This window comes from Sus scrofa, chromosome 9 (genome assembly GCF_054392235.1).
Source record: "Sus scrofa isolate SSC_HxYL_T2T_F1_AM1 chromosome 9, Sscrofa_HxYL_maternal_Yorkshire_Landrace_v2.0, whole genome shotgun sequence".
NCBI lineage: Eukaryota > Metazoa > Chordata > Mammalia > Artiodactyla > Suidae > Sus > Sus scrofa.
Genome location: NC_139391.1, coordinates 101268773 through 101291187, shown reverse-complemented (window position 1 = coordinate 101291187; position 22415 = coordinate 101268773). Strand labels below are relative to the sequence as shown.

Sequence of the window (22415 nt, the reverse complement as noted above, 5' to 3'; positions counted from 1 at the left end):
ATTTGCCAGGAAAGATTATCAGGGTGAATTCAACCTTATAAAAACATTTGTGATTGTACAACTCATGGAAGACATCAGTAACTTTTGCTGGCAGTGAGCTGGCAAAGCTGCTGAAACTTTTGTAAATATCATCTGGTACTTAAACAATGCACACATGGATTTTATTTATGATGCTTTTCAATAACCCTGAACTTTGGGATCGGTTGGCTGTAGTGTAAAATGCAGTAGTAGGACCACCCAGGATCAAGTGAAAAATAAATCTTAGAAAAATGTGGCATGTACACATGCACATACTGTTAAAGCTGGTTATGCTTTTAAGTATTAGCTCTACACATTATTGGGATTTAATGGCACCAAAATATTCTAAGGAAATAGCCTCTGATTACTGTTTTGCTAAATTGCATATTTAATTTAAAAAGACTACTTCTTGGTAATCCTAGTAGTTCTATTTATAGGAAGTATTTAAATTACTATATTTTCTTTATTGAATTTAAATACTATAGAATTACTGGGAAAAATGGTTGAGAAATTCAAGCAGTCACTCACACTGCTGCCAAATTTCAGGAAGCCTAATACTGAAACATTCCAGGAAAATTTGTACCTTCATTATCCTAGGAAACCTAAAGGAAATGAGATGACAATATTATTTATAAAGCATACTCTCTCATTGCATTACACTCCCTTCCCTAAGAATGTTACTCAAAACTTCAATTAAACTATTTATACAGTTGAAGTTTTCCATATTCTTTTTTTATCAAAAAGGAAAAAGCCCCTAAAATAAACAAACACAGTAAGCAGCCCTTTAAAAAATCTGAATAGTAGAAATACTATTAGAATAGTAGAAATATCTTTAAAAAACTTGAATGGGAGTTCCCATTGTGGTGCAATAGAAACAAATCCGACTAGTATCCATGAGGATGCAGGTTTGATCCCTGGCCTCGCTTAGTGGGTCGGGTTTCTGGAATTGCCATCAACTGTTGTGTGGGTTGCAGACGTGGTGGCTTGGATCTTGAGTTGCTATGGCTGTGGTGTAGGCCGGCAGCTGCAGCTCCAACTCAATCCCTAGCCTTGGAATTTCCATATGCCATGGATGCAGCCGTAAAAACCAAAAAAAAAAAAAAAAAAGAATAATAGAAATACCTTCTAAGTAAAAATTGCCCCACTTCCAATCTAATGATATCATTGATGGGTAAATATTATTTAAGACACAACAACTTTCTGTCAATTTCCATCACAGTCATTCTTAAAGTATGTAATGGTTTCTCTTCATTAATGGGCTAGGTAATGGCCCAGACCCTCAGATCCCAGAGGCAGCTTAGCCTTTGTAGGACAAATACAGGAGGAAGGAAGCCTGTGTGGAGCCACTGGGCCCACGAAATCTTGAGAACTAAGCCATGATATAGGAAGAAAGACCTAAATTTGTATGCCTGAAAGAGAATGAGATCCAAATAAATCTACAGGGATAAGAGAGAATACTGCTGCTCAAGCATTATCCATGGATTGAGCTAAAATGCCAGTACTGATTCAGCAGTTCTGATTCAGTACCTGGATTTCTCACAAGCTTCCAAATGATGCCAGTGCTGGTCATTCACAATTTGACCATGTGTTTCAAGTAGCTGGACTTAGTGAATGGTTGACCAAAGTAGACAAGTTAAAGAGAAGTCAATAGCACATAATATCGGGATCTTCAGAAAGATAAAAAGAGGAAGGAGACAGGAATCCAAACATTTGCAGTATTGATGAAAGAGATACCTGTGTTTCTTTATGCTTTTTCTTCCTTTGAAGATCAATGCACTTTCTTCCTTGCCTCCCCAGTTCCTATTCTTTCTTCACTCTCACGGTGTTTGAGACTTTTTCTGCTCCTTATGCTCTTAAAATTTCTTTGTAAAAATATCTTCCCATCCCTTAATGTTATGTTAAATGTGTTATGACATCATGTGGTCAATAAATCAAAGTTGAGTGTACAAGCTGAGCTGTGCTGTATTCTGTGCAAGACATTTAAACATAGCAGGACTGATCAGAAGCACTGAGAAATACAGAGCCTAGAAAGATATCCAAAGACTAGACCTAGACTTAAGGCATAAAAGAAAGTCTAGTTCAGTTTTCTCTGAAAATTGTTTTCAGTGCTACCCTGAATGTGCATAATGCCCACTGAGTTTTGAACACGATGCTCTTTTAAGACAGTATAAAATACTTTTGTACAGTCCTTATTTTTCCCCTTTTCCAGCTTGTCTAATGTATATAGTAGTCTTTTCTAGGGACCAGCCCAAATTGTCTCTTGAGGTTCACATGAATAGAATAATTCCACTTCAAAGCCCACATTATTATTTTATCTCTTTATGCTGCTTTATATCAACTTCCACGATAGAGCTGAGGGATGACAATACTTCAAAACAAAAAGTGATTATTTAAAAAAATACCAAACAACTGAAGCCAATCAATGTTCACACTTTTGGAACATTTATCCTTTCTTAGCAGACCTTGAGGTCCATCAGATTTTGCTGAGACCTTCATATTAGTGAACATCTGGACCATGTCATGTTTGGTCTTATTTTTGCCTAACAGTTTCTTTGTGGATTTGCCTCCCACAACACATATGGTTTATTTCTTATGTTTATCCTTAGCTTGGCAGGGTTTTGAGGTGTCATATCTCTTTTCATCTCTACTTTTTAAAGGGGGTGATTTTGCATAAATTATTATCTTTCTAGGTGTGAATTATGGTAGTGCTCTTTTTCATGTGTTCTTTAGAGACTATGAGTAAATGCCTGTTCTTATATTTTCTTCCTGTAAATTATATCTTATTACAAGAAATATAATTTCCTCTATACTATGTAGTTTTTAACTCTGATTCTATTTTTGAAAGTTCTTTATCAGCACGTGTGATTGCTCACAATATGTCTCAAGATTTTTCATATATTAAAACATAATGCAATATAGTTTATTTTCGAGACTATATAAGAACTATTTTGTTTTCTGGAAGTTTATGAAATAATGTATAGAGAAATCTCTGCTTTCTAAGCTTGAAAATGCTAACTTTGGAAGCTGATGTATATATGTATGTGTGTATATACATGTGTATGTAATATACATACATAGTACATACACAGTAAACACACACACACACACACACAAACAAAAGATTACTCAGTACAGAAAAATTGGTCAGTTCACCCTTAGAAAACATACATACTTTGGGATGATGATGATGGCAGCCAGACAGTAGCCCTAAAGACCAAATTTAAAAGTTAATATAGATGAAAATTAAGATAAATCTTTTGCCAACTTAATTTAATGAGGTTTTACATGAGGAAGAAAATCAAACACATAAGTTATTTATCTTTAATTGTGAGTCCCTTAGAATTTCTTAGAAGAATTCTTGGGGAAAAGGCAGTAGAAAGTGCTCAAATGGGGAGTTCCCCTTGTGGATCAGCAGAAACAAATCTGACAAGTATCCATGATGTTGAGGGTTCTATCCCTGGCCTTGCTTAGAGGGTTAAGGATCCAGCATTGCTGTGGCTATGACATAGGTTGCATATGCAGCTGGGATCCTGCATTGCTGTGGCTGTGGCGTAGGCCTGCAGCTGTAGCTCCAATTCAACCCCTAGCCTGGGAACCTCCATATGTCACAGGTGCAGCCCTAAAAAGCAAAAACAAAAGAAAGGGAGAAGTGCTCAAATGAAAAGTAGAAGAGGGAAATTATTGTCATTGTTACAATTATTAAGACTGGAAGAGGGAGGAATTGTCCATTCCAGAGTCTGAGACAAGAGGTGGAGGGATGAATGACTAGAGAGGGTGGCAGTATATGATCAAGAGCATTTTGTTTATTCATTTTCTTTGTAACAAGAAAGAACATATTTTTCTTCATCATTAGGACAGAAATAGAGAAAATGAATGTATGACTGGTGTTAGCAGCAGGTAACATATCAATATTAATTAGTACCCCAACTCTATGAAATCGATTTGTTATCTATTTTATAGATGGGAGAACTAAGGGCTAGAGAAGTAAAAAGAAAAAAAAAGTTCAAAGACACCCAGCAAGTAATGGAGCAGACCTGGCATTCAAACCAGGTTTGCTGGCCTGTAAAGCCCTTTGATTGTCTATCTTGTCTTATGAAAGAGATGTCTTTCCTTAGTCAAACCAGAACTTGTTCCCTCCTTCATCTTCTCAGACTTCTTGACATACTTGTTCTTCCTGTAAAGCATGACCCCTTAAATAATATTTACAATAAATACTTATCTTTGTAGAAAGACAAGTAAACAGGAGTAGTACTTGGACTAGAACTGGATCTCTATAGCTTTTGGTTGTGTGAATTGGGTAATCAGTTGTTTAACCACTCTGTACCAGAGTTTCTGTATTGATTAAATTGGGATAAACGTAGAGTTTGTAGAGTTGGTTTTTGTTTGTTTGTTTGTTTTTTGCTTTTGCTTTTTAGGGCTGCACTTGTGGCAGATGGAGGTTCCCAGGCTAGGGGTCGAATTGGAGCTACAGCTGCCAGCCTACACCACAACAATGCAGGATCCGAGCCACATCTTCGACCTATATCACAGCTCATGGCCACACTGGATCCATAACCCACTGAGCAAGGCCAGGGATCAAACCTACATCCTCATGGATACTAGTCAGGCCCCTTACTGCTGAGCCACAATGGGAACTTCCTGTAGAGATCTACTATTAATTAAATAATGAAATACAAATAAAGCACTTAGTGAAGAAAATAATATGTTATAAACACTAAATATTACTATTACCAGTATACTATAACTATTATGGCTGCTACTGTTAACATTAGTATACCCCATTTATGGTATTTGCCATGTTTTCTTTGGTATTTGGTATTTGGTGCTTGGAAGTTTCTCAAAATCCGAGACTAAGTTTCATCTATCTTTGTACTTTCCAAGTACAGCACATGGTGTCTGTACCTTAGGATGCACTCAACACATGCAATACAAATGGTCTGAGGTCTAGATGCCCACTTTCTGGAAACTGTGCTTATTTATCTTGATCTAGCCAGAGCTAATGTCCTTATCCTTGAAATTTTATATTTACGAGCCATTAAAACCTTCCTGGTCTCTGGTTGATGACCGAGGGTAGAATGGAGAAATATGTCAATTCACTGTGGAATCAAGGTGTTGGTGAGTCATCAGTGATGATGTGAATTTTGTAAGATGGATTGCTAACTGGAAGGAGAGATGTTCCTGAAACTATGGAAGATGGAAGAAAATCAGGGAAATTAGTATTTAATTTTTAAAAGTTTAAAAAAAATGATGAGAAGATGGCAAGACCTTCAAAACACAAGAGCTTTTGTTGTTTGTTTATTTTATGATTTCATCACAAAATTTTAGAAGTGGTAGTAGGAGGCAATAAGTAAGCTTTTCCTCACTTGAGGCTATTTTTTTCTGAGAACATAACATCCTTATAATATGGAAATACTTTTTAAACATTACTTTTGACCTAGTTTTCAAAAGATATTTTAATTAAATGACAAAACTGTGAGATACCATATGGTACAGAAGTGACAGAGTAACTACCTGAAAATGAGAGAGATACAAAACTGACAATTTTAATCTTTATTTAATATGAAATCTTGGATTTTGAGATAATCTTCTAAATGGTCCAGATAACCTAATGAATACTGAGAACAAATCTGACTTTTGGGGGTACCATTTTTAAATATACCATTAAGATCCAAATGTTATATTTCCAAAGGAAATTGTGTCTCCTACAGTTTATTTCCACTGGGACAGTCCGTTGACCAAGGACTGCTCAACTAATGGATGGGACTGGGAAACTTAAAAACCATGTGGCAGACTGAAGAATTTAGAACTTCAGCAAAACATCATCTATACAATTTAGAAATTCTGAAATTTTATGTTATACTTTGATATTTTAAAATTAAATTATCTAGATATATACACTAAGTAAAAACATCATATATTTCAAAAATTGTATATATTTAACTTAAATTTATGTACATGGGATAATTATAATTACTACTGTTGAAGAATGAGAATCTATATAGAATGTCTTCTGTTATTTATTGATATAAGGTATTGATAATTATTACATATTAGGAGATAGCAATTCAGTGAAAAGTATAAAGTTTTTCTAGCTACATATTTTAGGAAAATACTACAATTTTTGAAGTTTGCTTATCAGATATTGTCCTTGATATGTTAAAATATTGTGTAAGGCTATTATTTCTTACAAAAGTATTCAAAAGTATTAAGAATTAAGGTATTTTCTAACAAAATTATTTTCATTTATAAATACAGATTTTTATGAATGCATATATGATTCCAAAAATATTTTTTCTTATTTCTGTCTGTCACATAACCAAATATGTGAAGAAAGCTAATTTTGTATTGGTTATTCTCGGTGATATAAAGGGATCAGCAGTGTCTCTGCAGCACCAGCATGCAGACTAGCAGTGTCTGTTTCCTTGAATGTACATTATTTTTGGATGCTCTAAACTAAAATAATGCTTTTGAAGTGGTAATTTATTAAAAGTTTAATAGTTACTTTTTTCACTAAATGATGCAATATGGTGATAAAAAGTTTCTTTTCTAATTGGATCAAATAACCAGATTGTAACCTGGAGTTTAAAAAGTTAATGTTTTGACATATTAGATCTAAATAATTAATTAATAAATCTAAATGTTAGATCTAAAATAAGCCAGTTATTACTTTTCTTTCCTGCAAAGTTAGGATAATAAAATTGCCCTGCTTCATATAAGAAGGATTAAATGAGATCAGAAAAATAGCTTGAACATTAGTTCATGTTATTAAACTATTATTTATTTAGTAATAAAAGCTTACTAAAGCTACTGCTTGGCAGTATGTAATATTACAATCACTAAGCAGAAGCTTTGGTAAACCTTTATTAATGCTTTTAAACTTCTACTTATATTGGTTTTACTTCATACTTTAATAATTTATTTCATAGATTATAATGCAATATGTCATAGAGTTTCTGCTCTTAGGTTTGATATGCACTGATATCAATCAGATAATTTTATAAAAATGTATAAACATTTCCTTTAAAGAAGTTCAAGAATATTACTTTTTTTTTTGTCGTCTTTTTAGGGCCACACCCAAGGCATATAGAGGTTTGCAGGCTAGGGGTCTGATCAGAGCTGTAGCTGCCGGCCTACACCACAGCCATAGCAACGCCAGATCTGAGCCGCATCTGCGACCTACACCACAGCTCAAGGGAACACTGGATCCTTAACCCACTGAGTGAGGCTGGGGATCAAACCTGAAAACTCATGGTTCCTAGTCAGATTTGTTTCCACTGTGCCATGAGGTGAACTCCAAGAATATTACTTCTTAATGAGGAATACTGAGCTACCTGATATGACATAATTGTAATAAGCACTGTCTAATGTCGAAGGGGGGCTTTGAAAGAAACCAGTATGGAAACAATTGCAAATTACATTCCAGTATCCAAGGAAAGGAACAGGATATGCTAGTTTTTGAATTACTAGGGATTTCGTAATCTAGGGTATGTGTATTGTTTTTGTTTTATTTTTAAAATTCTAGACTGAAGAAGAGTTAAAGGAGAAAACTTAATAAAGACAAATTTCTAAAGCTAATGACTGAACTACTGTTTTGGTCAAAATGTAATTATCTTGGGATGAGTATTTACTGATGCTTTTCTGAATGAATATTTCATAAATGTAAGAATTAAATATGCTTTTAAATAGTATGCTTTTCCATAGGGATGCCAGATTTCATTTCTGATGCTGCATAATATTCACTAGCAGTAAAATTAATCTGCTTCCTGAGACAAATACAGTGAAATTAATTTCTACAAACATACTCTTAGAATCAAAAGTACTGCAAAGAAGAAAATGAACAATGTTTCTAAAATTGGTACATGCCATCAATGCAACATAAATGTACCATTTTTAGTATCTAAAATCAAGTTAAATTTATTAAATGGCATGTGGACATCTGTATTAATTTGTTGACATTTATTAGCAATTTAAATCATTGCAGATCAAAACAAAAACATTAGAGGACTAATGAAACTGTCATTCTTTTTTTTTGGACATTCAAAGATGCAAATGCCGTAAAAATTGAAGTGTAGTATTCAAATCCTAAAGTGGAAAAGCTGTTTGATTTTCAGACACAGAACTATCTAAAAAAAGCTTAAGCCTTTCTGGACTTAGTTATCAACAAAACAATCAAAACATTAAGAAGTAGGCTGCACAAATAACATGGATTTTTAAAAATATATTTACTTGAGGTCTATTTCTTCACTGACATTTACAGAGAGAGGATGGAAATTGAAACTTCAAAATTACCCAAACTTGAACACATTTATGAAAATTTTTGCTTAGGTATTATATAAATAAACACTATGTCTATAAGTATAATGTTTAGATTAAAGGAAATGAAATACATTCTTTTGTTATAGGAGAAAAAAAACTTGACAGTATAATATAACGGTGGGGTGGAGTTGACAGATTCAAGATGTGGCTCTCTCTTTTTTTAAAAAAAAACTTTTTTGTTTGTTTAAAAAAGATAGGAATCTTTGCCTGTCAACTCTGTGTGCTAACCTCAGTGCATCGCTGTTTAGCTGTGAAGTACTCCATCTAGAGTGTGCACTGAGTGAATACAAGCGTCCTATTTCAGTGCTATCTTTGGTGACATTCTGTTGTTGGGTCACCTTGCTAATTAGTGAGGCAGTGTTGGAACCCACGGCCTAGCAGTCTAATACTAGGTGGGTGAAGTAATGCTGAAGGTAGGTGAAATATGAGAAACAGAGGAGTCAACCTGATGAAACCACCTTCTCTTAGCCATTCATCTGCAGAATTCTGAATTCCAGCTCAAGTGTGATCAGTTGAACTAATGAGCAGATTATGGCATGAAGATAAATATGAAAGTGGTGGTAGGGACAGTGCTCATGACTGACTTCACTTAAGTAAAAATGAAAGACGTCAACATTAAGGAGGAAGATAGGTAGAGCGAGCAAGCGGATGGGGTAAAAAGAAGCAGAGTGAATGGCACCTTGTGCCAGTGATGAGAATGTAGGCTACAACTAGAGGGCAACAAAGCAAAATCCAGGAAAATAAACAAACAAATGCACCATTTTGACAGATAACAGAGGGATATTTTACTATTCTTTATGGATTCCATGTTCTTTTCATTTGAAATACCTATTCCTAAATAAAAACATTTTCACACCTTTCCTCAATTCTCCTTATTCCTTTTGCCCAGATTACACTTCCATTATTTCATCTGGGAAAATTTCTCTTACATTTCATTTCACAGTTTGTGTGTCATTTCTTTTCTGAAGCTTTCCTTGATTTTTCTCACCAGATTAATTCTTCTCTCCTTTTTGATCCCCTATCACTGTTTTGAAAAATTTAAGTACAGTTGATTTATAATGTCTGTTAGTTTGAGATGTATAGCAAAGCATAAAGTGATTCAGAAATATAAATGTGTATATTCTTTTTCAGATTCTTTTTCAGATTTTCCCTTATAGATTATTACAAAATATTGAGGTCACTGTGCTATACAGTAAGCCCTTATTGGTTTACTATTTTGTATATAGTACTGTGTATATGTTAATCCCATAGTCTAAATTTATCCTTCTGCTTGCTCCTTTTCCCCATTAGTAACCATAAATTTGTTTTCTATGTATTCGTTTCTGTTTTGTAATATTCATTTGTATTTTTTTGTAGATTGCAGATGTGACATCATGTCTTTATCTGACTTATTCCATTTAGCATGATAATCCATCTGTATTGCAAATGGAAATATTTCATTTATGGCTGAATAATATTCCACTGCATATACCATATGCCACATTTTTTAATGGTTTACTAAGCCAAATTTTCTGCTGATGGGCATTGAGTTATTTCCATGTCTTCGCTACTGTAAACTGTACTTCTATGAACACTGTCATGAATGTATCTTTTCAAACTAGAGTTTTCATCTTGTCCAGATATATGCCCAGGAGTAGGAATGGTGGATTATATGGTAACTCTATTTTAAATTTTTTAAGGAACTTCCATACTGTTCTCCATAGTGATTGTATCAATTTACCTTCCCATGAACAGTGTAGGTGGGTTCCCTTTTCCACAAACACTCTCCAGCATTTATTATTTGTAGACTTTTTGATGATAGCTATTCTGACCAGTGTGAGGTTTTGCGCATTGTGGTTTTCTGTGCAATTCTCTGTAATTAGTGATATTGAGCATCTTTTCATGTGGCTGTTGGCCATCTGTAGGTCTTCTTTGGAGAAATGTCTATTTAGATCTTCTATTTTTGATCGGGTTTTTTTTTTTATAATGAGTTGTATGAGCTATTTGTATATTTTGGATATTACACTGTCAGTCACATCTTCAAATATTTTCACCATTCTGTAGGTTGTCTTTCCATTTTGTTGATGGCTTCCTTTGCTGTGAAAAAGCTTTTCAGTTTGATTAGGTCCTGTTTATTTTTGTTTTTAATTATTTTGCCTTGGGAGACTGATCTATGAAAATATTGTTATGATTTATGTCAGAAAGTGTTTTGCTTATGTTCTCCTCTAGAAGTTTTATGGTGTCATGTCATATTTAGGTCTTTAAAATATTTTGAATTTATTTTTGTATATGGTATGAGGGAATGTTATAGAAAAAGAAAAAAAAGGTATCCAAATTGAAAAGGAAGAGGTAAAATTATCACTATGTAGATGACATGATACCCTATATAGAAAGCCTAAAGACTACATAATAACTATTGAAACTAATAAATGAATTCATCAAGGTAGCAGGATACAAGATTAATATACCTACATCTACTGCACTTCTTTACATTAACAATGAAATATCAAAAAGAAAAAATCCTGTTTAAAATCACATCAAAAAATAAAACACCTAGGAATAAACCTTACCAAGGAGACAAAAGACCTATACATCGAGAACTACAAAATACTGATAAAGTGAAGATGATTCAAAGAAATGGAAAGATGTCCCATGCTCTTGGATTGGAAAAATTACTATTGTTAAAATGGCCATACTACCCAAAGCAATCTACAGATTTATTGTGATCCTTATCGAATTACCCATATTTTTCACAGAACTGGAATTAATGACCCTGAAACTTATGTGGAACTACAAAAGACCCAGAATTGTCAAAATAATCCTGAAGAAAAAGAACAAAGCTGGAGGCACAACTCTCTCACACTTCAGACAATATTACAAAGCTACAGTGATCAAAACATCATGGTATTGGCACAAAAGCAGTAGGAAGCCTAGAAGTAAACCAACACCCCTAGAGTCAATTAATCTTCCACAAAGGACGCAAGAAAATACAATGGAGAAAGGAATGTCTATTCAGCAAATGGTGTTGGGAAAGCTGGACAGCCCCACAGCACTTTTATTGTGAGTTTGCATTTGGCACTCATCACATTGTAACCTGGTTCTTTCCCACATCCTTTTAAAGAGCTCCTTCTCTGTGCCAGACATCATGCTATGCACTGGTGGCAGAGATAAATTAGATACAAACCCTGCCCTCAAGGAGCTCACAGTCTAGAAAAGAAAACAGGGCTATAAACAAAGAAATTACACCTTTGCATTAAATGTGGCAATAAAAAATATATACAAGGCACAGGTTTAGTGCAGAGAAGATGGTTTATTCAGTCTAGAGATGGAAGGATCAGGAAAGACTGGCTAGATAAAATGATGATAAGCCATATTACAATTTACTTCCTTTATTTCATTATGAGCTCTTGAGGACAAGGTTTATGTCTCCTTAATGTTAGCATCCTCATCACCTATCAATGCCTAGCACAGATCACGTAGACAAGACCTATCAGTAAAATTTAATGGAACAGGTAAGAATCTGACTCTAAAGAATAAAGTGTCCAGAAGCCCTGTTTCTCTATATTCAAAACCATCTTTTTGTCTGGTTTGGTGTGATTTGGTCCTTCTGCTTGTGTGTGCTTACATGTCTGAAATGAAAACCAGGCTGTCTTCTTTGGTCAGGTTGACTGTGAAAATGGCCACATTATATGATGCACCATCTCTGTAGTTTTATTCTCTCTTTCATGTATAGGTCCTCTTAGTATATCAGCTTTAAAAAGTATGTTTCTTTAATTGGTACATAAATTGTTAGAAATCAAATTAATAGGATTTGGCAGACTTTTTGAAAAATGTTTTCTTCTTTATGGAGGCATGATTTTGCAAACATTAACACTGGCTTTAAAGAATTATTACAAACAAAGTTAAAATAAAAAGCATGGTTGTCTTTGTCATTTGGCCAGCTTATCCCTAATACATTACAATATTGGTATTGAATCCTATTTGTTAAATGTGTCTTTGAAGCCATGAAACCTGATAGATTTCCATTAAAGTTTATGTGAATTGTGTTTAAAAAAAGATTTCATAAAACAAAGATTTCAAAAATGTTATACCAATAACTCTACATTAATAAGATGCTTGCTTATGAACTTTAAGACAGGCAATTTCAATAACAATTATCAGGAATCTTTGTAGATCCTGATGAAATCAAACTGATTAGGAGAATGATACATTATAGAATTTTATCCCCACATGTGCCTTATAAGTATGATTCAAAATAACAATATTTAATTTAAAGGGCATAAAATTCACAGTCACCATAAATACAGAAACCAGTTTATATACGACTACAATGAAGAAATCTGCCAGCAACCTGACTCTGGTTATCAAACTTTTAAACTTAGGTTCCTTGACACCATATGCCACAAGGAATAGTAAAGACATCTGAATTCAAATATTTTGAAGAAATGTGTATTTAGCAACTGAGTACATGCTAAAAGGAATAATTTACAGCAGCAGTTTTCATTACATTTTTTTCTCTCCAGTTTTCTAGTTCCCATCTGAAATGCAATGATAAATACAGATATGGAACATATTTACTATCTGGCAAAAAATCATGCTTATTGAATGGGCACACAGCTCTGCCCTTAAATAGCACATAAGCCACCTTGTCACCTATGTGGGAAACTCTTGCATTTTAGGATGATGTTGAACACACTAAAATGGAGTACCTATAAAAAAGCTGCATTTTACACTGTTCTTTCTCTTCAAAATTATTTACATCTCTTTGCCTAATGTGTAGGTAGCAAAAATATTAAACACATACCACTGAAAATCACTAAATAATACATAAAAAGTAGCATTAAGTGTGCATTTACATGCATTTGCATTTTACATTTGATTTCAATTGGGCCATAATTTCTTTGCTGTGATGAACCTTTTTCCTATTTTCAGATTGCTGTCATAATCTGTTTAAGGTCCTATAAGTCTCTTAACAAAGTTTCAACCTTGATGATACACGCATAAGCCAAAGTCTATTAAAACTGAATTAAATGGGATGTTAAATATTTTTCATGCAAACTGCCCCCTTCAATACACATTGGCAGAAGATTATGGCTGTAATAAGAGTTTTTTGCCTACAAGTTATATCTATAATTTTCTTTGAAAATGTAGACCTTCTGATTCAAGAAAGACATGTCAGTGGATTTGCTTTTTTAAACTGAAATCTAGACTTTCTTTTCATAGGTATTCTATAATGATAAACAAAATGTATTCAGATATTGGAAGGCATCTCTGAAGTTATACACTCTCTTATTCCTTCAAATCCTTTATTTTTGAGGACTAATAAAAAATAAGACACAATGGCAAATTCAGAATGAAATGCAACACTGAGTCTTAGTTAAGATATCCTATGAAAATAAAAGAATGACCTATTTTTGGAGCGCTTTTGTTCTTTGATTTATATCACAAACATTTTATTTTTTTCTCTACAGGAATGTTTGTCCTTCAAATAATTTAAAATTCAGCTACCATTTGAAGATATACTTCAAAAAGTAATACCGTATTAATCAATGGAGCCTAAAATTGCATGGAGGACATTTTTAGGCTTTCAAAACAAAAGTCAAAAAATTGTTTAATCAAAGTAATCATTAAAACTGAAACATGAGCTTCCATCTGTGAAATATTTCAGCAGATAGAGAATTAAAAAAAAAAAATCACTGTAGTCTGAGGTGAGAAATTAATGCTGAGTTAATTAGAATTCCAAGACAGCTAGAGTTAGAATTTCAATGCTGTTTTCATTAATTAGCAAAAAGATGTTTCCTTTGCATTTTTGTTTGTGATGAAGAACCTAGGGATGCTCAGAAAGGTGAGTGCAGTGCAAAAGAAACTGCACTGTGAGGCTGAAGATCTTCTATATCTTGAAGTCAGTGTTTCTCAAGAGAAATCATCTTAGGACAACCAAGCAGGCAAGCCTTTAGATAACATTCTTTTGTCTTATAAGGTGTTGCAGAAGACAAAGAGCTTTATGTATTCTTGGTGTGGGTGGTGTTGTAGAAAACAGTTTCTATAAAAGCCAATCCCATTGACCTGAAAGGAACCATGCTTTAGAGATAGATAATTGTCTTAAACCAGGTAAGAGACAGCTGATAAAGATGTCAATATTACTGATCTCCCTATTCTCAAAAAAATTGACACAGATAAAATTCCTAATGGGGTCTTGAAAGAGAGTTTTTATGTCTCAAATAACAGGCAGGAATTCAATCAGAGAATTAAGACATCTTCTATTAACATTAAATTAAAACAATGCTTACAATTTTTATGACTATCAATATGCAATTCTTTTTCTCTTTGTTGATCCAGTAGGCACAACAAAATGCGTTTACAAATCTACTTCTTTTGTCCTAGTTAAACACTGTTTTTCTAAGAATGTTATGTAGGTTCCAATTAATTTAGATAATATCTAATGAAGGGGAGGTGTTTTTTTTTTTAATTCCTCAGAGAAATAAACCATAATTCATATGTGCATTTAGGAATTAATTGTTAATGATGTGTACATGTTTCTAGAACAATATTGGTTATCCCTCTTGCAAAACTAAAAACAAAATTAAAAAAAAAGCAGCACACACTTGGAGTTTTTAAAAACAAAAACCATATAGTACAATAATTATGAGACAAAAACCTACTCTAGCTTAGAAAAGAGCTAATTTTTACTGCATATTTGTCATGGTACATTTAAATTATAGTTTTAATAAAATACATCTTTAGGTAAAAGCTGGAAGAAGACATCAGTAGTAGATCAGTGTATTCCATTTTTCTTCTGGATGATGGATGGTTTATGTTTTTTATATTTCCACAGACCATTTCACTCAGTATCATTTTACTCCTCCAGTACAAATAAACACGAGTGCTGGTAGACAAAAAATATCCTTGAATCCAACAGCATTTTGGAATAGTCATCAGCTTAGTAAATCCATGCAGTTTATTCTAAACTTCTAATTCAATAAAATGGCTTTGCTGATGCAATTTTTCTCCTTTAGATGACAGTATGGCAAATGACATTTTCATTTCTCAGGCAAAGAAGAAAGCGAAACCTGTACAGTGAAATCTTGTAGGAAACATTTAGTCTGCTAGGGTGAACATCTTTGTTCACCTGACCTCTATTAGGTGTTGGTATTAGGAAGAAAGCCTGTTAGGAAAGTTACTCATGGACTTAATTTATAATTGGTGGAACTCAGTTGCACTTTCCACCATTGTAAACATCCACATAATGCCATGAAAAAGGTTCATGTATATTGCATTTTTTTTTTCCAGTTATTGGCTAGGCAAGTTTCAACTTGTTTGAGGTTTCTAGAGGTAATGCAGCTCAGACACTCCTGGGTGCCCTCTCAAATTCGTGGGTCCTCCTGTTTCTACCTTTCTTATTTTCCTGTAAGTGTTTCCATTTGTTACTGTTCCCTTGGGTATGTCCTGGCCTTTGCCGACGCTGTTTTCTGTCCCTTTTCCAAACTTGTTCACAGAACTCATCCATTGTGTTCAGGTTGGGGTGGTTGATGAGCTGCATGAAGTCTCTGTACCAGATCTTCTGGCTAGGTGTCATGCTGTTGGACATTTCTTTGGTCTTAGAGCTATCTCCATCATCATCTTTATGAAGAAGTTCTTCCAGATGCTCTGTATCAATGACTTCCAGGGTCACCTTAAGAAGAGTTTGCATGAATCCATGTTCCACAGCATGACAGAGGTAACTGCCTGAATCTTTCCGTTGTAGACTTCGCAGTAACAGGCCTTGTTCTGTCCTGATGATATGATCGTCCACTCTGATCTAGCAAAAGGAAAAAAGTAGTAAAATCATACTGATTTAAAAGAAATACAAGCTCCAAAATTCTGTCTCAGTAAAAATTTAGATTGTGTATTAAGACACATTTCATAGTTAATGAAAGTTCTAGTTTTAAAAGAAATTATGGAATTTTTCTATCAGGGAAAAGAGTTTCAAATTTCTTACAATTGTTTCTAAGATGCATTGCAAATATTGGTTGTCTATTGTTTTAATATAATTTCTCATAATAATTTAAATATTAAATATAATGGAAGGAAAGAAAAAAGATATACTTTATAAATTTGAAATAAAGAATATAAACACAGGAGAAAATAAACATTGAATATTGGAATTGGAAGTACAGAAACATGATACTGGAAAACAATGCAGAATTAGAATGAACCTATAATAAGATGTGAAAAAATAAGTTCAGCAGTTTAGCAAGCAGAAAGAAGCATGGGATCACATCCTTACTTATTTCTTCAATTTCCTAAGTCTTAGATGTGACATAAATATGACGATGTGCTATTTAACATATCTAACTTCACTTTTATTTTGAATATAGTTTACAACAGAGCCTAAGCTTAGCCTGAAAGCCTAGGCTGGGAACGTATGAAGTCAATCCCAACATTTTTATGATGTAATTACATGATGTGATTCAACTATCAAAAGAGATAATGGGAGGACTTTTATTCCTATATTCAAGCTGTTTGTAAAATTGTACATAGTATATTTACAAATCTCCTACATAATATGGTTACTCTTATTTAATGCTTTTAAAAATCTTTAAAAGCTCAAAGTACTCACTGAGATGTTATATCTATAATTTTTTAATTTTACAGAGGAATACATGGATCCAATGAGAGGATGATCTGTAAGACACTATATGCATAGTTCATATCAGAGTTCTTACTGGGACCTCAGATCCTACATCCTAAATCTACCACTCCTTTCCCTTAATCTCCTCTCCCCATTTAAGGAAGAAGTTAATGGAGAATGGGAAACATCTGCATAGCAAAATTAACTGTATACAGTTAAAAATGAGTAGTAGGACTTATTTTTTTTTCACAAATGGTAAATAACTGTTTTGCAGATAACTATAAAAAGAAAAAAGCAGCCTCTAAAATATATCTCCAAATGACTTCTGGGACAAAATTTTTATCAGTTTACCTTTGTTTCTCTAACTCCTCGCACATAGTCTGTCATAAAAAGCAGCCTTCAATTAATACTTGTTTAATGAATGAGTATTGGTAGGTTAAGAAAAGAATAAATATTCACAGTACATTTTTCCCCCCTCTTAAGTCAATCATGCTTAAATCAATCAGTAGTTTAGGTAGAATTAATCCAGTTAATTTCTTTTCTATACCTCTTCTTTTCGCTCTTCATTTCGCCTCTGGAATTGCCAATAGACCAGAGCTCGCTGTGATTTGGGACTGCATTCCAGGAATGTGCTACTATTTTCTACTCCATAGATGATTCTTTCTTCAAAGTTGTGGCCACGGTGATTATCTTCCCAGGGATGAGGAAATGAAATGAGAAAATGTTAGAGAACTCAACTTTCCAAAGTATTTATTTGGAAATTCAGGAGATAAATGTGTTGCCAAGCTGGAAGTCTTCCAATTTGATCGAGGATGGCAGAAATGTCAAGGTTTCAGAATTGAAGTGTCTACCTAAAATAGACTAATTATTTTGCTATGGATTCTATGAAACATATACAGAGCTTTGTCTAGCAGAAAATAGCATTATATTACCAAAATCAGTCATGTGTGCATAACTGTACATCTTTATATGCCACGATGATACTCTCCAAGAAACTATTTTCATTGCAAGACTCTATGTTCTGACTAATGGGGGCAGTTTATGTTATACTATTCTCTAGCAGAAAAGTAATTCGACTGGGTTTTTGGAAAGAAGAATCCATTTTTGAGAAATTATTTTGCCTCTTTTGTGTTTGTTTTTCATCTGTAAAATTACATTCACCAACCAATAATATTTATCTAGTATTTTACAGAAGATAGAGTTCAGGAAGTTTATCCTCCCCACCAATAAGCCTTAAATAAGCCACAAGCTTGTTCTCAAGATCAATTGGTGTGAAATGTTTGGGATGGCTCAGAAGAAAGATGCACAATTATAATGCAATGTGGTTTCAATTGTCCTTATTTTAAAATGACACATCTTTTATTATTTTCAAGAATTAGGCTAAAGAATATGGCAAGAGTGTGTAATAAAATGAAGCAGTAAGAAAGCCTGTTTCCTGATTAAGTTTCTATTATTTTACCCTTTATGTAACCTCTTTCAATGTGGTAAATGAAACACAGTTAAGATCAAAAGTACCACATGGGGAGTCTAGGTAAAACTCATTTATAGAAAAAAACTCCTTATTATCTTGTATAATCCTGTTTCCATTATGACATCCTGTACAATCTGGAACTCATTAAATTAATTTAGAAAATAATAAATATATTTTCGCACGCATAGAGGGCTGATAGTGTAGACAGATGAAAAATTTTTGCTTTCTCTTTCAAACTCAGCTAGATTTTCAATTAAAAAAATGTTCCCCCCTTTTTTTGTACCACTTTGACAGTTTTACTCTCCTTATAACTGAGTACTTTTGTCTATCACAGATAATATGATTTACTCTAAGTTCAAAGCTCTTCCAAGTTCTGCTTCCATCCAGCCCCTGTTCATAGCCTATGGCATAATCTCCATTCTCACCCTGCTTATGGTCAACCTTCTGCCCATATTGCTATCTGCAGGGATGTCAATCGCAGTGCTTTCTCCTCTATTTCTGTAGTTGTGAAACCAAACTCTTTTAATATTGGGAAGTACCATCCCCTTTTAAAACAAGATTGATCTTATTTAAGATCGATCAATTGATCTTTCCCCTGGAATGAGGAAAAAACAGGTAATGACTGGAATGTAAAGAAACAAAAATATTTAACTCATTCCATGTCACTTCACATTTTATTTCATATGTTGGAGATATCTGTGAACCAATATGTACATTAACTATGGCAGTGTTTTTCTTTTTCCTCTGAAATTATGAGTATATCTTTGATTAAATAGATATGGCCCATGTTGCTATGCTCATTTGCAAGACATCTGATTCCTTGAATAGAGGTCAACTGAACCTCTATGCCCAACACCAACTGAGAAATCTCTTGTGATTCAGGAGCTACCATGAGTAATGAGAATGCCTTGTCACTGAGGTCAGTAGAGTTTACATAGAATGCATTTTTGTTTGCCAACTGCTGTGCTGTTTAAACTTTTTTCGAATTAGAAATTATCGTACCTCTAACATTATACAACCTTATAAAAGGTGGAAATATGCAATGTGCAGCAACATGGATCAACCATGAGGACATGTTCAGTGAAATAAGCCAGTCACAGAAAAACAAATACTGCATGAGTCCCCTTAGATGAGGTATTTATAGTAGTCAAAACTCCTTGCCAAGACCAGCTCAGCAGGATGGGGCTGAAGAACGGGTGCTATAGAGCTTAAAGAAAAAAGTTAACATAAAACAAGACACAGAGACATTTATCTTAAATAAAGCTGGGAACCGGGGGACTCAAGGTCTCAGGGACCAAGAGACCTGCCTCAAGAAACCACACGCTTTTATTGTGCTCTTGAGGATTACATCAAGTGAGGAGGCGGTTATAGGTGCAGGATATAGGGTTTTTTTTTTTATTATTATTTTGTAAGTTCTTTTATTATTTTAAAAGTCACTTAGCTGGTAGATGGTTAAACTTTTACTCTAAACTTTAGGCATTTAAGAATCATTAGCATTTGAGTTAGCTATCTATGCATAGCATTTCAGAGAATCCTCACAGTGTTTCTGCAAACAGCATGCCTATTTGTGGCAACCCTGTGTGCCTAGGTTTGCACCTTGGTTGTCTTTTCTAATGCATATTCTGTTAAGGACCACTCATAAACCACTTGGTCATGAGGTTCCTCTTGCCGCTTTGGTTTAGGATGCAACTGTAGATGGGATCTGATCCCTGACCTGGGAAAACTTCATATGCCTCGCAGGCATATGAAAAAATAAATAAATAATTAAATAAAATTAAAAAATTAAATAAAAAATTAAATAAATAATTCTAATAGTAAATGTTTTTTAGGAGTTCCCGTTGAGGCTCCCGTGGTTAACAAACCTAACTAGCATCCATGAAGACACAAGCTCGATCCCTGGCCTCACTCAGTGGGTTAAAGATGGGGCTTGCTGTGAGCTGTGGTGTGGCTTGCAGATGTGGCTCAGATCCTGCTTTGCTGTGGCTGTGATGTAGGCCAGTGGCTACAGTTAAAATTTGACTCCTAGCCTGGGAACCTCCACATGCCATAGGTGTGGCCCTAAAATGACAAAAGACAAAAAAGAAAAAAGGTAAACGTTTTCTTAAATTAAAAAAAAAAATCACCTGCTACTTATCTATAGCAGAATCTAATAGATATTGTTTGATTTAACCAAGAATTTATACAAAGCTTGTTTTGGTTTAATAAAGCAATGGACCATGGATTTATTTCTCTGAGAAACATCATGGCATTCAGGCACTTTTCCACCTGAATAAGATAAGAACCAAAACTAGTCAATTTGGTTCACCGCCTTGGTGCCTTAATAACTACTCTTGATAATATCTTAAGGATTCATTCCCCTCTAAGTTGGCCCTTTTTCGCTCTTTGTCCAAATTAAAATCAAAAGAAAATTATCTAGTTAGTGAGCAGTGGAGCAAAAAAACCTGCCATATTTAACTATGAGTAATAAACAAAATGCGGAGGTAGTCTGTCTTTGAGAGTCTCCTATTTTATATTTTTTACATTCTGCTGCCATCGCCAAAAAGTGAAAAACTAAATTGCCATTGAATACATTTATTTCTATTAATCCTCAGCATGAGACTGTTCCTATCATCAGCAACTTTTAATTTAGAACCAGAACTTTCACTTAAAGTGGACTCAGCCAAGTTTTCATATATTTGGGTGCTTAGATATAACAACCTATATTTTTTTCTGTTACTTTCTCCACACCTGACAGATACACAATAAATATTTTATTTTTTATAAACAGATACCCAACAAACATACTCAATAAATATTTTATTTTTATTTTTAAAAATTAATTTATTTTATACAATTTTCATTTACAGTTATTGTCAAATACAGGCTATATTCCCCATGTTGTACAAATGGCCTTGTAACTGAATTTATAACCAAGAGACTGTTGGAAGGCATTCAGTAAGCATGAAGTTTTTTTCCTGACCCTCCTACACCAACTGTTTGAGTAAATTTTGTGCAACACAGGAAACATTAAGGGTCTAATAACCACACATCTTTCTCTCTCCTTTTCTACATCCTTTCTTACACCTCATCCTTTACCACCATCTACCTGTCTCTTACTTTCCCTCTCTTTCTCTCAAAAAAACAAAATTAAAAACAGGAACTGCATTTTGATTCCTAATTTCTTTTTTTCTTTTTTTTTTTTTTTTGTCTTTTTTGCTATTTCTTGGGCCGCTCCCACAGCATATGGAGGTTCCAAGGCTAGGGGTCAAATTGGAGCTGCAGCCACCGGCCTACGCCAGAGCCACAGCAACGCGGGACCCGAGCCCCATCTGCAACCTACACCACAGCTCACGGCAACGCAGGATCATTAACCCACTGAGCAAGGGCAGGACCGAACCCGCAATCTCATGGTTCCCAGTCGGATTCGTTAACCACTGTGCCACGACGGGAACTCCTGATTTCTAATTTCTAAACTTACTAGATATTCACCTTTTTCTTAGGATGCTAAAGACACTATCATTTTGAGTGTCATTAAAGCAAGCAGCTCTGTATAGATACGGCAGCACAGAATAGCTATATTTTTCAGAGCATGTAGTACTACACTCATAACGATACAATATAAATCAAAAGCTCAACTGAGAAAACACTGTTGATTAAAGATTTCCTGAAGGATATGAACTCCTGCACATATAGGTAAGCATAATCTATAATCTTCTGGATTACAGCCTTTCTTAAAGCAGTTTACATGGAACACGTTGTATAATCCCATAAGTGATTTTATTGAATCATGTTGGATGGGGGCCTCTGACTTATGGTGAAGGAGCCCATAAGCAACACTCTATGGATTTGCTTACTGCATTCATGTTGTCCCAATGTTGCTGAGTATGGTGTTCATTGTACTGCACTATTTTCTTGATATTCCTCTTTGAGAACTTTTTCTAATATTCGTTTTTAGTAATTATTGAGATTCTCTTGAACGATCAATTTTTTTTTCATGAGTTTTGTGACTCACCAGTTGATCATATTTCTCCCCCATATTAG

General features: G+C 34.1%; 1 protein-coding gene across 4 annotated transcripts in view; it reads right to left on the bottom strand.

Moving 5' to 3' along the window:
* Positions 1 to 11318: 11318 nt before the first annotated feature.
* Positions 11319 to 22415, bottom strand: part of SEMA3A (semaphorin 3A) — a 454735-nt gene continuing 443638 nt past the window's right edge. For all 4 annotated transcript variants that reach the window (XM_021063479.2, XM_021063478.2, XM_084977286.1 and 1 more), the window contains 2 exons: positions 17472 to 17614; positions 11319 to 16111 (listed from right to left, as the gene is read on the bottom strand). In XM_021063479.2, the coding sequence (XP_020919138.2) occupies positions 15656 to 16111; positions 17472 to 17614 (599 nt within the window). In that variant the 3' untranslated portion in view covers positions 11319 to 15655. The remainder of the gene's footprint in view (positions 16112 to 17471; positions 17615 to 22415) is intronic.